At 33.1% G+C, this 14,925-nt stretch overlaps 2 protein-coding genes and 1 long non-coding RNA gene across 3 annotated transcripts; 1 reads left to right on the forward strand and 2 right to left on the reverse strand.

Annotated features, from left to right (window-relative positions):
• Nucleotides 1–1,346: 1,346 nt before the first annotated feature.
• LOC135802527 (ankyrin repeat domain-containing protein 29-like) lies at nt 1,347–3,415 on the forward strand. Its single transcript, XM_065316120.1, has 7 exons — nt 1,347–1,361; nt 1,442–1,540; nt 1,798–1,896; nt 1,964–2,062; nt 2,379–2,576; nt 2,637–2,732; nt 2,785–3,415. Exons 1-7 carry the CDS (start codon nt 1,347–1,349, stop codon nt 2,974–2,976), a joined length of 798 nt encoding a protein of 265 aa, XP_065172192.1. The 3' UTR covers nt 2,977–3,415.
• Nucleotides 3,416–3,828: 413 nt separating this feature from the next.
• Nucleotides 3,829–4,550, reverse strand: LOC135802525 (uncharacterized). Its single transcript, XR_010550576.1, has 3 exons — nt 4,303–4,550; nt 4,168–4,248; nt 3,829–4,098 (listed from the first exon to the last, which is right to left on the reverse strand). It is a non-coding gene; the product is annotated as an uncharacterized lncRNA (long non-coding RNA).
• Nucleotides 4,551–4,747: 197 nt separating this feature from the next.
• On the reverse strand, nt 4,748–6,446 carry LOC135802518 (leucine-rich repeat-containing protein 15-like). Its single transcript, XM_065316115.1, has 2 exons — nt 4,803–6,446; nt 4,748–4,753 (listed from the first exon to the last, which is right to left on the reverse strand). Exons 1-2 carry the CDS (start codon nt 6,357–6,359, stop codon nt 4,748–4,750), a joined length of 1,563 nt encoding a protein of 520 aa, XP_065172187.1. The 5' UTR covers nt 6,360–6,446.
• Nucleotides 6,447–14,925: the final 8,479 nt, after the last annotated feature.

Raw genomic sequence — 14,925 nt, forward strand, 5'->3', positions numbered from 1 at the left:
AACGTGTACGTTTAACTTAAAATCACGTCGAGGTCACCAATTTGTGGTGTGTGTGCGATTCGACTAAAGGTACACGTAGTTGCCATACTAGTCATGGCAATGGCATTTCCTGCTGCACCACACACACCGACTTCAAACGATTAATAGAGACAGCGACCGCTTTTTTCGTTAATCCGCAACGTAAATATTTTATCACTGCATCTTACTACCGGAAATGGTCCATCATACGGTGGTTTTAGCCCAATTTTGAACACACACACACACCACAACTACATTATATATCAGCAAGTTAGCTACAACTGTTCGGTCGTTTCCTGCATTCCAATCACCAGAGTTCTTGATCAGTGCATTCTTCTTCCGAGAATCTTCAAGTTTCCATTGCACTGCAAACTTGCAGATTCCAAGACTTTCTAAAGCCGCACCGGAACGAAAAAATAAACACGAATAGCAGTGAAATGCAATGCGTTGCAAGTGAATAAAATTGCATTCAGGGGGCCAACAACCGAAACAACAATCGGAGCGCAGAGAATTAAAAGAGTTTATCGAGATTTTTCCATTCACTGTACATTTTAAATGTGCCATTAAAATTACTCGTGCGCCTTAAATATAAATATTTATAGGAAATTGTTGATTCTTGTGCAGTTTCCTTTCAAATAAATAAATAAATATTTAATAAACTGAATCAATTTTTTAGAACATTACTTTTATATTATACCTATGTCTATAAAACAAAGTTGTGTCAGTTACAACGTTTATAACTCAAGAACGACGGGACAGATTCTAATTATTTATGATTTGTTGGATTTATCTCCACTTGGAATAGCAGAATAACTACCAAAATGTACAAAATTATGATTTAAAGGGGGTTAAATAAGGTGTAAAAATTTGCTATGGAAATTATATCATAACTAGCTTTTGTCCGCGACTTCGTTTCGGTAGTGTTTAATAAAAATGTAATTCGTTTTTTTATTCTCTTGTTCAAGACTTATGAGTATGTCTCAATTCTATCAATAAGATTCGCAATTTTATGTTAAACAAATTAATTATATAAAAGAATTTACTTTAATCATGCACTTCAACGCGCCATCTCGGATTCAACTATTTAACACTATAACTATGATTCCAATCTCGAAATGCCAACTTTTTATCTTTTTTAGAAAGGCTGTCTTTAGAGGTTTTCAGCAATCATTCAATTTTTTCTCACCGTAAAACAATATTTGGACTTAAACCAACATTATAATAGTAAAAACAATATTTGGACTTAAAAACAAGAATAATAGCAACAAATTAGCAGTAATTCTTCAACTCGCAGGCTCAATGGCTCTAATTATCCCAACCTGTAATTCATGCATTTACCTGCAGTTTTATTTATTTTATTTCTACTAGTAACCATTTCATAGTCTCTTTTTACGTGTTTGTAATCTTTCTATTTTAATTCTAGGAGAACACGACGCCGTTAATCTTGGCCGCCGCTAATGGTCATTACGAATGTGTCAAAGAGTTACTGGAACAAGGCTCCGATGCGGCCGCGCGAAGAGTGGTACGTGCAAAGCAGGCCTGCGTAAATTCAACGCGTAACAAAACGAGAAACGAACCGTTCACTTCAAAACCCAGGCAGGCGCCAAACGAAGCGCAAACTTTAACAAAACGCTTTGAATTTATAACTAACACACAAAGAGAAAACAAAACAATAAAACAAATGAATTGCCGCATGTTTCACTCAGACAAAAACAAAAACAAGACGCGAAGAAAGTTTATAATGATATGTACAGTATACTAAATCCTTTTGTTTCGCAGACAGGGACAACAGCATTATTCTTTGCCGCGCAGGGCGGATTCTTGGACATCGTGCAACTGCTGCTTGAGAATGATGCACCTGTCGACTCGCTGAGCGTCGTAAGTGTGCTTGCTCCAGAAACCTGAATATTTCCTCTTAACTCAGCGCTGTTGTGTTGGTTTGCAGGACGGCGGAAGTCCGCTCTTCGTCGCGTGCCAATGCGGACACATGGACGTCGTCAAGGAGCTGGTGGACCGCGGCGCGCAAGTGAATGCCCACATGAAAGTGAGTAGGACTCATTCAAGTGCAAATCGATTAGAGATTAGAGACATTGAAACGGAACCGCGTAAGTCATAAACAATTGAATTGCGTTCACCATGTCAAACCGCAACAATAGAAAGTTTCGCGAAAATGCGAACGGAATCACATTAGGCTTAGAAAGGAAGTAATTACCAGTTTAGTTACACTTAAATGTGACGAATTTGAAGTCAACATATTTGAAAATTTAAATTAATTCAAATTGAAGTCATTTGAATATTGTACAGTTATCTATTCAATCAATATCATCTGATGAATACTTATAGATTCTCAATGTTTTTAGGACAGAGCCACACCGTTATTTATAGCGGCACAGAATGGGCATTACAAAATTCTGCTGTTCCTGTTGGCGCGAGGAGCCGCGCCTGATTCCCGACGTACTGATGGAGCGACGCCATTATGGATAGCCGCCCAAATGGGTCACGATCATATCGTTTCGCAACTGTTGAAAGCTGGCGCACGAGTTGATTCCGCTAGACATGTAAGTCGATTAAAAAATTGAAGCAATTAGATACTTGATAACACAACATTTGTTTCCCAGGATGGAGCTACGCCTCTCTTCAAGGCAGCCCACAAAGGACATTCTCAAGTTGTTGGCGCTTTGTTAAAGTATCGACCATCGCTTGGACTCCTGCCAGTAAGTCATGAATGATTAAATGTTCATTTTTTACAATTTTTCATTTTTGTAGAATGGTGAAAGTGCTCTTCATGCTGCGGCGCTTGTGGGTTGCCTACCAGTGTGCAAACAACTCGTTGCTGCTGGAGCTGATCCTTTTCTGAAGAATCAGGAAGGTTTTCAGCCTGCAGAGTTAGCACTGAATAACAAACACGCGGCGGTTTCTGATTATTTGAAGAACTGTGTGCGACGCACACCAAAATGACACCGCCGCAAGGAACTAGGATCATTTATCCGCGTTAATTCGAATTTATTGATTGCTGGCGATGATAATCGTAAGAATTCTGATTGTATTCAAGATGGCGACGAGTGTGTCCTACATGGTGCCTCTTGTGCATCTACAAGCGGCTAGAAATCACGTTGATTAAGAATCATATCGTGTTTGTATTTAAGATAAGAAAATTGTTTATTGTTAAAGAATATAAGTTGATTGACTGACTGAGAAGTGCCAAACACTTGCTTAAAACTTACAATTACGTGTTACTGTAAATTGAATTATATTTTGTTGTTGCGTTTCTGCATTGTAAGTATATTGTAAATAGTACTTAATTACTATTGTAAAGACTATGAAAACGACGTTTATTTATAGTTTATGACGTCACATTGTTGATTCTAATATATAATATATTACCTTATAATACTTATATGCATTTATATAATATTATTTATGAATTTAAACAAACAAATTTCTTTGATATGAAACAGATATTTATCATTAGCCAGAAATTAATAAATTATCGTTTCTTGTTTTTCTATGGTAGAAGATGACACGCTTTACATTCTAAAGTTTGACTTTATAAACCTCCTTGAATAGGTAGCTTGGAATGCCTACCAAAAGTTATTACTAATAGAGCAAGGTTTGTAAAACGATAGAAAACAGTATTTATATGTTTCTTATAGTATCAGAAACTCCGAATTGCTGTTATTTCATTATTGTTATTTCATAGCAGATGCGATTTTTAACAAATTCTATTTTAGTACTTTTAGAAATCTGCAACTTTTGATTTCTATTTTAATGAACATCTGAAAGATTTTCAGGTATGAACATTGTAGAAACTTTCTTTGTCATGTACGAGTATAGCCCAATAGGAAGTCAAAGTCGACTTTAATTCACCTTGTCTTCAGGCAGCGATGCTTATGATAACAACTCCAAAGCAACGTTGTGGCATGGGACCAGCGACGACATCGGAGGTACCGGGAATTCCAGGAATGCGACGCGTTGCGAAGCGATTTGATATAATTCTGAATGTGAATATAGATGAATTGTCTGGAAGCTGATAAACATCGAGAGTTGTTGGGGAAAATCTCCTGGAATTGCCGTTAAACCCTAAAATTTAACCAAGATGAAACTAATGCTTATAAAAATAATATTTTAATTAAGAATAAAATGGATTACCATTTATATCAGTGAAATCTTTTGAAGATTTGCTAATGATGATTGATATTGATGTCCTCGGTGGTAATGACAGTATTCTGACTGTAAAAGAAAATTATTTAAAATATTACGCATTTATTAAAAGCCAATTATTACCATATTAAAGATGACCAAATGTCCAATGGCAGTTTGTTTTGGGGTTTGTATACATAGTAATAGATATATTTATACAATAACTTATAACTAATTATTACAATTAAAAGCTTATTGATATTTTACAATACAATATTGATTTGATAGTTTTGTTTAGTTATCAGAAAACTATCTATTAGATAATTCAAAGTCAGTGATCAGATTTTCAGTTGGTACATATTGATTTGTTCTATCAAATTTACGCCAGATGTAGGAAAAATACAAGTATAAGAAAAAGCATTAAAATAAGTAAAATAAGTAATATAAATAAAACATGTGTAGTTATATCTGATTTCTCCTGCATATCGTGAACTTGATTAACTACTTGAGTGGGATTAGCTCAAGTTTTTATTATCGTTATGTTTTAATACGTTTAACATTTCTAATCTTATTATTAGACAATTGAATATTAACCCTTGAGTAAGATTAGCATTCAAATTTTTATCATTGATATGTTTTAATACGTTTAACACTTCTGATAGTATATTATTATTTGACAACTGAATATTAACTCCTTGAGTAAGATTTGCATTTAAGTTTATATTATTCATATGATTTAATACGTTTAACATTTCTGATAGAATCTTATTATTAGACAATTGAATATCAGAATTTGGTATGTTGGTAGATTCGATAACGTTTTGCATTGTAGTGGATTCTATTACATCGGAATGATTACAATGCATTCCAAATAGATGTAAACGATTTTGTTCTTTTCCAGCAACACAATTAATATTTAATGTTTTAAAATATTTGACTATTTCGACTAATCTTATGCAACTTAGTTGCATTCCATCGATATTAATTGAGCTCAAATGCGATCCTTTAAATAATGTTACATCAATGTCACTTACGTTATTGTAACTAATATCCAAAAATGATAATTGCGGTGTATTAAATATTAAATATTTATCAATCGTATAATGATTATAACTTAGATTTAAGGATTGTAAATTTGATAACCCATGCAAAGATGCTATGTGCATGTTTTTTATTTGGTTGTGGGACAAATCTAAATGTTCTAAATTTTGCATATTTACAAATGTATTCGGATTTATTTGATTTATTTGATTGTTTGATATATTTAGGTATTTTATTGCACTGATTTCCGGAAACATTTTGTTCGATAAACTGCTAAAATTTTGATGTGATAAATCGAGTTTTTGTAATAATGGAAGATAACCTAATGCATTATCAAAATTTGATATATTATTACCAAATAAAATTAATGTATGTAGTGCTGATAAATTGTGAAAGATATAACTGGTATCCTTTAAATTTAGTAAATCGCATTGATGTACATTTAATAACATATTCATTGACAAATCGAGAACTTCTAATTTCGAAAGATATATAAATGCATTGGGAACTATGTGTTTTATCTGACTATTAGACAAATTCAAATATTGAAAATTTTTATTAGCAGTAAACAGTTCATTAGAAATGCTTGTTAAGTTATTGTTTGATAAATCTAAACTCGTTACACTAACCAGTATACTAAGCGAAGTAATAGTTCCTATTTTATTTCCGATAACATTATTTGAAAATGAAACTTTTGTATCACTTTTGAAATTATTAAAGGCATTTTCTTCAATTGTTGATATATTATTGTTTTTAAAACTTACGAAGCGATACTTAACATCCCATGTACCATACTCAGATGATTTTTGTTTAGGAAAAGCAAAGTTTACAATTCTGTCAATTTGCGAATCCTCAATAATCAGCTCAACGATACCAAAATTAAAAGCTATGTCATCTGTGATGACAGTTTGCAATGTAAAGTCACTAAATTTAAGATTCTGCATTGATATTATAATTATATTTCTATAAGGGTCACCGAACGAATACGAATTTAATCCTTCAACAGTCCATTCGCCATTTTTTTGGGTAACATTGCAATAATTGCAATTGAAGTAATCGGGACCATATTCACTACGTAGCTCTCTCTTATAATAACAATATCCATTTGTGTGCGCAATAATGAATAATATCACTTGAACAATTGTCCATAAAGTAGCCATTTTAACCACACAGTTTAAACACTAAGAACTGTTCAACCTTAAACGCTCATAATATACGTGAATTAATCGACTGCTTGCGCATAGCAAAGCTTAATATTTACAAAACTGGAGATTATTAATCATATTTGCCCATGTCAGCACGTAATGATAATATGTATGCGCGTGCACTATCGCATAGAAGAGGCGTCTTGTCAGCTCAGCACACCAACAGTAGCTGACGAAACAAAATGATATGATTCAAGTTATCAACAGTTAAACTGTATTTCACATTTACAAAATAGTGTTTAAAATATTTTACCGGAAACCAAAGACAATGCAAAAATTTATTATTATTATACAATTTATTATTATTTTCTTGTTTTTTTTTCTGTCCCCTTTATTGTATTTAGATATAATTTTAAAGGAACTAACTGATATCTATTAAATTTCCATTTTTATTCTGAAGAGAATTAGAAATATTTTATCGTTATATTCTTCTAATCGTAGAGGCTCTACCAATCCTCTGAACCACCAAGAAGTGTCCTAAAGCGCATTTCTAAAATAAGTACATATTTTTGTCAGAATTATTCCTGTGGTTTCGATTTAATTTTTGTCAAAATACAGTAAAGTTTGAATAATTTATTTCAATTACTTCTTCTACTTCCACCTTTAAAGCGCCAGTTTATCCACGGTTTTAAGATACATAAAGTGGTACTTTGACGGACGGCAACCGTGGCTAAAGTAGTTTAGTCACTCGTGTTGGCGCAACGCGAGGCACAGCATTTATAACCTTACATTTTTCAGAAGTGAGCGAGCGAATTTCGAATATTTAAAATACAAAAGTTCAAATACAAAACATCACGAGGCTAAACGTTGTTAAACCAAAAGTCCCGCTTAGTGATACTTAATTGACTATTGTGTCAAAAGCCAGGATCCGTTTTATATTTAAAATTTATTTCAGTCGAAACAGCCAGGAAAAGATTTTGTCATACAAAGTCAAATCTTTTCTCTTTCTTTTGATTAAAACTAAAACGTATGATTATAACTAAAATTTGAATTTTTAACTGGATTCTGATATAACAATTAATTCTAATGAATTAATTACATAATCCAAACCATCTTCTACTTAATAGTAGTTAAGGTTTGCTCCGTACATATATTTAAGATTAAACTCAACTTCCAACAATAGTTTATTTCCCATTATTTCGAAATCTACTAAAGATGATCTATATCCAAAAATGGAGTTGATTGCACAATAAAATAAAGAAAATTAAAATAAAATAGCAAATTTTAAAATTCGTATTTTGAAGTTACTGAAAAATAATTTTCCAATGCGTTTTCCCCGCAAATTACAAAAGCTACACACAAACAATTTATCGATTCTAAAAGCTGTTTATGTGATAAAAAGTTTACAATATGGGATTTCTTGATTTACCATGGAACGTTGTTAGTATTACAAAAAGCAAAATGCGCACTCAATGAGGTGTTAAGGATCAGAAAAGAAGGTAGGATATAAAACATCTAATCTGAATAGAAATATATATAAATCAAAATATAATTAATTGTCATAATTCGAGAAGTCATATAAATTGTATGTTTGGTAATTAAATAATGAAAATTCACCTATATTTGGCAACATAACCAATAATGTAACCTACTTTCCTATCTCATAATTTAAGTTTTTTATCACATCACAAGTACTTGACTTGTTATCGCTTTATCAGTGTTGATTGACTTACCTCAGGTGTTTGTTTAACAGTTATGGAGTGATACCTCAGTTGCGGTTGTATGTGAGAGGTGGAACGATATGTGACACGCCTGGTGTGAGTTAAACACAAAATGCCGAAAAATCGATACGATGATCTGCAACAGGTAAAAACATTTCTTTAATAAATGAACATTTACTTAGTCTTCACCTGATGTAAGAAATTAGCAAAAATGATAAAGTTAAATCAAAGAAGAGTAAAACCGTGACACCAAGCTGGAAATGGAAGAACAAGAGAAAAAAATTAAAAAATACATTCTAATAATACCACAATAAAATAAAAGACAATACAAATTTAAATACAAATTACAAATTTACTTTTCTTGCCTTCCCTTGGGCAAAGATTTCAATAATTTTGTCGTACTCTAGTTTTTTAAAAATATCATTTTCTATGAACATTAATGCCAGGTCATTTAAGTGCTCTTGTGAAAGACTATTGCGCAGGTATTGCAGTATTGTGTGTATATTTGGAAAAGTTGATTTTAGACCATTACGTATTCGTAATGATGCATATATTTCATGTGGAGCTCTAATATTTTCTTCTAGTATGTATTTTAGAAAATGAGTTAACTCATCAGTGAAATATTCTGGCTCAATATCTTTTTCATACTTAGACACAGGGGCGTAGCTACCGCCGTATTTGCCGTATCAATTATACGGGGCCCTCAAAGTGTGTAAGGAAAACCTTGCTTAGCAAGGTGATTGTATCTAAGGCTTTTTCGTTGATTTGACAGAGTATAAAGATGGCATCCATGGCAGAGCAATTCCTCCGAAACCCTTGCTGTTCTTCGCTGAGACAAATGATATCGCCTAGTATCTTGTTCGGTATCGCAGTGAAAAGTTTTAGACAACTACTACAACAAGAAAGAGAAAGAGACAGCTTAATAATTGCAGAAAAAAAATCAGAAAGTGCATCATTTCAGAAGCACCTGAGGGTTGATCTTGTCCTGCAGTCGGCTGGCATACAGTTTCCTTGTGCTTTAATTAACAAATAACTCGATGTTGAGTTTTTCCATATATGACAGTGCTATATTTGCTTTGTTTAGCTTGCCTATTGTCGCTTTTTTTATTTTGTTTGTGTTCACTGCAAACATTTGCAGAGGCCCCGGGAAATTTACCCCAGTTGACCCCCCTTCTTATCGGCCCTGCTTGCGTTGACAAAAGTGTCAACTTTCTACGTAGAAGCCGATTAACAGTTCCTCATATGTATTAACATTTCGTTCTTTGGATGATGTTGTATTGTGTGATGAAGTTGTTCATAAAACTCTAAGCTTCACTTGTTAGGCTTGACAATTTTGGAGCTGTTGAGTTTGGCGCTCTTCCACTGGTGGCGCTGCACAACCCACGCAAGTAGCTTAGTGGCTTCCCAGCCACTTTGTGTTCTGTTAGTAAGTCAGTTAGATTCGTTACTTTGTCCGTGGTAGTTTTTTTATGTGAAACTAAGCAACATGGGCCCAGGTTAAAAATGACAAGCTGCGTGTATTTTAAAAGAATTGTGTGTTGTGGACATAAGAACGGTTTACTCAGACTTCTTGTATTATTCTTATACTTTGCGTGTGTATTACTTTTGGTTTGGCAGAAAATGGCATCAGAAGATATTCGCGTTCCGGTTTTGACAAAATCAAAATATCTACGATGAAAATACGAAGTCACATCGTGCTCGGAGAGTGTCAGTGTGTTCGATATTGTGTCTGGAGCTGAGCCATGCCCCAATTTGACGACGCATGCAAAGGAAGCTAAGGAATGGTGGAAGGGTGACGCTAAGGCAAAGCGAATCTTAACTGGAGAAAATCACTGAAAATTTGGGACACAATTAAATCATTATAACAGGCAAAAACGTGGACAAATAAACATTTGTTGGGGCAGGCTTTGCATGCGCTGAAGTTTCACGAGAATCAGTCGGTTTCTAGTTATTGTGCACAACTGTCGATAATTGTGCAAAATCTGAAGACGGCCGTAGTGATTTTTTTAAAAGCTGACGGAGGGAAAGCAGTGGCACGGGCCACAAGAATAAATGTCACTGAGCTCGTTCAGTTGCATACAGTCGCGCTCAAAATTAAAATTAGAGTCCGACCGAAACAAGTTTTCAGGGCCAAAATAAAAATTTCGGTCGCTCACTAATTAAGTACTTTCGTTCAACAGAGTTAATACCTGTACCAGCGTTAGGGCAGGGCGCGGTTAAGCGACCGCCCACGGCCGCCGGACTTTAAGCCGGTTTTTTCGTATGGGTTTGAATTGCAGTTAGGGGGCGCCGTAGAAATCTCGCCCAAGCCGCTGATAGTGCTTAAACCGGCCCTGGTTAATACGTTTAATATACAAGAAGATTAATTTAAATTACAGGTGCAACCAACAAGTGAAGATTTGATTGGAATTGTAAACAGGAAAACCTCTGGAAGTTGATTTAGGTGAAGATGTGCCAATTTCACAATTACCTACTCATGACATTTACAACCCTAATTGTAGGTCAATTCCAATACATGTAATATCAATAGCAGATGTGTAACATGATAACAGCAGTTTAAGGGATGTTTTTTTATTAAAAAATAAATTAAACATTTCTTTTAGCTATTATAATATTATATTTACTCAATACTTTTCATTATTTTTATTTTGTTTTTTCATTCTTGATTTGTATTTTAAAATGCAATTAATAGTTTTAAGAAAAATCCGTGTGTAATTTTCACAGCGGAGCGTGTCGCTGGTAGCAACCCTTCGTTATCGGCAGGGCTGCGATATCAAGTCGCCGAACGTTGCTAAATTGCGAATGTAACGCAGCGAGATTTCTAAGAAATTATTGTTTTTTTTTCAGTGATGTCGAAAACGAGTTCTCAAAACATGTAGTAGTAAATGTGCAGGCCTTTCTTTTGAATATTTTGATACAAAAATTTGACTACTCCATACCTTCTAAAAAGTAATTTATGATTTTTCAAATGTGACAAAATGGCGTCTCTGGCTAAAAAAAACGCTTATAATTTCAACCTGGAAGAATCATAATAGATGCAATTACTAAATATATGCATATATTTATTTCAGGATATGTTTTGATTAAGATTTTTAGATATAACATTTTACGCAAACATTTACAAAACCAGTGGATATTAGTGGTTAGATTAAAGACTATGTATTGCTTATTTGATAAACTTCATTTTCAAGTGAAATTACTATTAAATTAACTAATGGCGTCCGTAATATATTTATATTGATTGTTAAAACTTTTTTAAAATATACTATCATCATTTCCCAAAATACACCTCCCAAAACATAACCACAAAACAGTAAAGTAAACTGCTTTGAAGATGATTGCTTAGCACAATTCCCTTTGATAATGTGTCGCCGATGTGTTTTATTACAAGGATTTGATCTTCCAGTTGATAACGGTTTGAAATAAATCTATCCCATGATTTATAAATCCCAGTGTGAGTAAATTATCTATAATATTGCTCAAACTGAGGTTTGAACAAAGTTTTTGGAGAAAATAAATGCATATGTCTTTAAAAACAATACTTCTTGATCACTATTAATTACGTAATGAAATCTTAGAGGAACCATCATTATTGTCATTTCAAAGATTTTTTGACGTGATAACGACTTTAAAAAATCGTTTTAGTTGGAGGTTACTGTTCAGAAACGTATGCGAGCCCTCACGAGGCCGATCCCGCGGGTATACCCCCTCGTTATTCCGTGAAATCCAGCGCGCCATTGCGATCATCCCGTTCCGACGGCTGTCGTCAGGAAACAAAGAGTGCGGGGATAGACGCGATCCTAAAGTGCGTCTGTTATAGATAAATTAACAATTGAACATAGAATGTATTTTGTATAAGGCGGTTACTGGCATGCTTGTATGTTGAACACGTATTCACTCCCGTAACAACACGCTCAACATGATGGATCCCAGTGCGCACATTCCTTCAACATCAATACGCTGATGGGGACGAGAATTACGTGATTTTACGTAATTTAAATTTGAAAAAATTATCATCTTACATTAATTCCCTTACTTCACAAAACATAACTACCAATAAGACCTTGTTATCCCATCCCAAACATCTCGATCGTAAACCTACTTTACAAACAACCATTTTTTTTATTAATATTGCGTCTATTTGAACGATTTCAACGATCTAAAATGCTTGAAAATGATTATTTTAGCAAAACAGCACGTTTTGAGCTTTAATCTGCGTTTTAACGCGTAAAACAGCATAAAAACGACGAATTTTTTATTATTCGTTTTTTATTAATATTGCTTCTATTTGAACGATTTCAACGATCTAAAACGCTTGAAAATGCTTATTTTAGCAAAACAGCACGTTTTGAGCTTTAATCTGCGTTTTAACGCGTAAAACAGCATAAAACGACAAAATTTTTATTATTCGTTTTTATTAATATTGCGTCTATTTGAACGATTTCAACGATCTAAAATGCTTGAAAATGCTTATTTTAGCAAAACAGCACGTTTTGAGCTTTAATCTGCGTTTTAACGCGTAAAACAGCATAAAAACGAGGAAATTTTTTATTATTCGTTTTTATTAATATTGCGTCTATTTGAACGATTTCAACGATCTAAAATGCTTGAAAATGATTATTTTAGCAAAACAGCACGTTTTGAGCTTCAATCTGCGTTTTAACGCGTAAAACAGCATAAAAACGACGGATACATTATTCGTTTTTTATTAATATTACTTCTATTTGAACGATTTCAACGATCTAAAATGCTTGAAAATGCTTATTTTAGCAAAACAGCACGTTTTGAGCTTTATCTGCGTTTTAACGCGTAAAACAGCATAAAACATGACGGTACGTATTCGTTTTATTAATATTGCGTCTATTTGAACGATTTCAACGATCTAAAATGCTTGAAAATGATTATTTTAGCAAAACAGCACGTTTTGAGCTTTAATCTGCGTTTTGCTGCCCGTAAAACCCAGCATAAAACGACGAATTTTTTTATTATTCGTTTTATTAATATTGCGTCTATTTGAACGATTTCAACGATCTAAAATGCTTGAAAATGCTTATTTTAGCAAAACAGCACGTTTTGAGCTTTAATCTGCGTTTTAACGCGTAAAACAGCATAAAAACGACGAAATTTTTATTATTCGTTTTTTATTAATATTGCGTCTATTTGAACGATTTCAACGATCTAAAATGCTTGAAAATGATTATTTTAGCAAAACAGCACGTTTTGAGCTTTAATCTGCGTTTTAACGCGTAAAACAGCATAAAAACGACGAAATTTTATTATTCGTTTTTTATTATTATTGCGTCTATTTGAACGATTTCAACGATCTAAAATGCTTGAAAATGATTATTTTAGCAAAACAGCACGTTTTGAGCTTTAATCTGCGTTTTAACGCGTAAAACAGCATAAAAACGACAAAATTTTTATTATTCGTTTTTTATTAATATTACTTCTATTTGAACGATTTCAACGATCTAAAATGCTTGAAAATGCTTATTTTAGCAAAACAGCACGTTTTGAGCTTTAATCTGCGTTTTAACGCGTAAAACAGCATAAAAACGACAAAATTTTTATTATTCGTTTTTATTAATATTGCGTCTATTTGAACGATTTTAACGATCTAAAATGCTTGAAAATGCTTATTTTAGCAAAACAGCACGTTTTGAGCTTTAATCTGCGTTTTAACGCGTAAAACAGCATAAAAGAACGACGAATTTTTATTATTCGTTTTTTATTAATATTCTTCTATTTGGGCATTTCAACGATCTAAAATGCTTGGAAATGCTTATTTTAGCAAAACAGCACGTTTTGAGCTTTAATCTACGTTTTAACGCGTAAAACAGCATAAAAACGACGAATTTTTTATTATTCGTTTTATTAATATTATTCTATTTGAACGATTTCAACGATCTAAAATGCTTGAAAATGCTTATTTTAGCAAAACAGCACGTTTTGAGCTTTAATCTACGTTTTAACGCGTAAAACAGCATAAAACGGCAGAAATTTTTTATTATTCGTTTTTTATTAATATTGCGTCTATTTGAACGATTTCAACTATCTAAAATGCTTGAAAATGCTTATTTTAGCAAAACAGCACGTTTTGAGCTTTAATCTGCGTTTTAACGCGTAAAACAGCATAAAGGCTGACAATTTATTATTCGTTTTAACCAATATTGCTTCATTTGAACGATTTCAACGATCTAAAATGCTTGAAAATGCTTATTTTAGCAAAACAGCACGTTTTGAGCTTTAATCTGCGTTTTAACGCGTAAAAGAGCATAAAACGACAGGGTACATTATTCGTTTTATTAATATTGCGTCTATTTGAACGATTTCAACTATCTAAAATGCTTGAAAATGCTTATTTTAGCAAAACAGCACGTTTTGAGCTTTAATCTGCGTTTTAACGCGTAAAACAGCATAAAACGACGAATTTTTATTATTCGTTTTATTAGTAGTAGCTATTTAGACGATTTACGATCCGTGGCAGAAAATCCTTTATTTTAGCAAAACAGCACGTTTTGAGCTTTAATCTGCGTTTTAACGCGTAAAACAGCATAAAACGACGAATTTTTATTATTCGTTTTTATTAATATTACTTCTATTTGAACGATTTCCACGATCTAAAATGCTTGAAAATGCTTATTTTAGCAAAACAGCACGTTTTGAGCTTTAATCTGCGTTTTAACGCGTAAAACAGCTTATAAAACGAGAATTTTTATTATTCGTTTTTATTAATGTGCGTCAGCGGAACAATTTCCAACGATCAAAATGCTTATGATTATTTTAGCAAAACAGCACGTTTTGAGCTTTAATCTGCGTTTTAACGCGTAAAACAGCATAAACGACGAATTTTATTATTC

This window comes from Atheta coriaria, unplaced genomic scaffold, assembly GCF_025399875.1.
Source record: "Atheta coriaria isolate IRGN ID8LTWV9N9 unplaced genomic scaffold, Caltech_Dcor_3.1 hic_scaffold_31_pilon, whole genome shotgun sequence".
NCBI lineage: Eukaryota > Metazoa > Arthropoda > Insecta > Coleoptera > Staphylinidae > Dalotia > Dalotia coriaria.

Bases quoted from the DNA above. Each gene is read 5' to 3' on its own strand.
- LOC135802527 (XM_065316120.1), top strand. The intron at 2,063-2,378 runs GTGAGTAGGACT...CAATGTTTTTAG, and splicing joins AAGTGAATGCCCACATGAAA to GACAGAGCCACACCGTTATT. The intron at 2,577-2,636 runs GTAAGTCGATTA...TTTGTTTCCCAG, and splicing joins GAGTTGATTCCGCTAGACAT to GATGGAGCTACGCCTCTCTT.
- LOC135802518 (XM_065316115.1), bottom strand. From the start codon at position 6,359: ATGGCTACTTTATGGACAATTGTTCAAGTGATATTATTCATTATTGCG.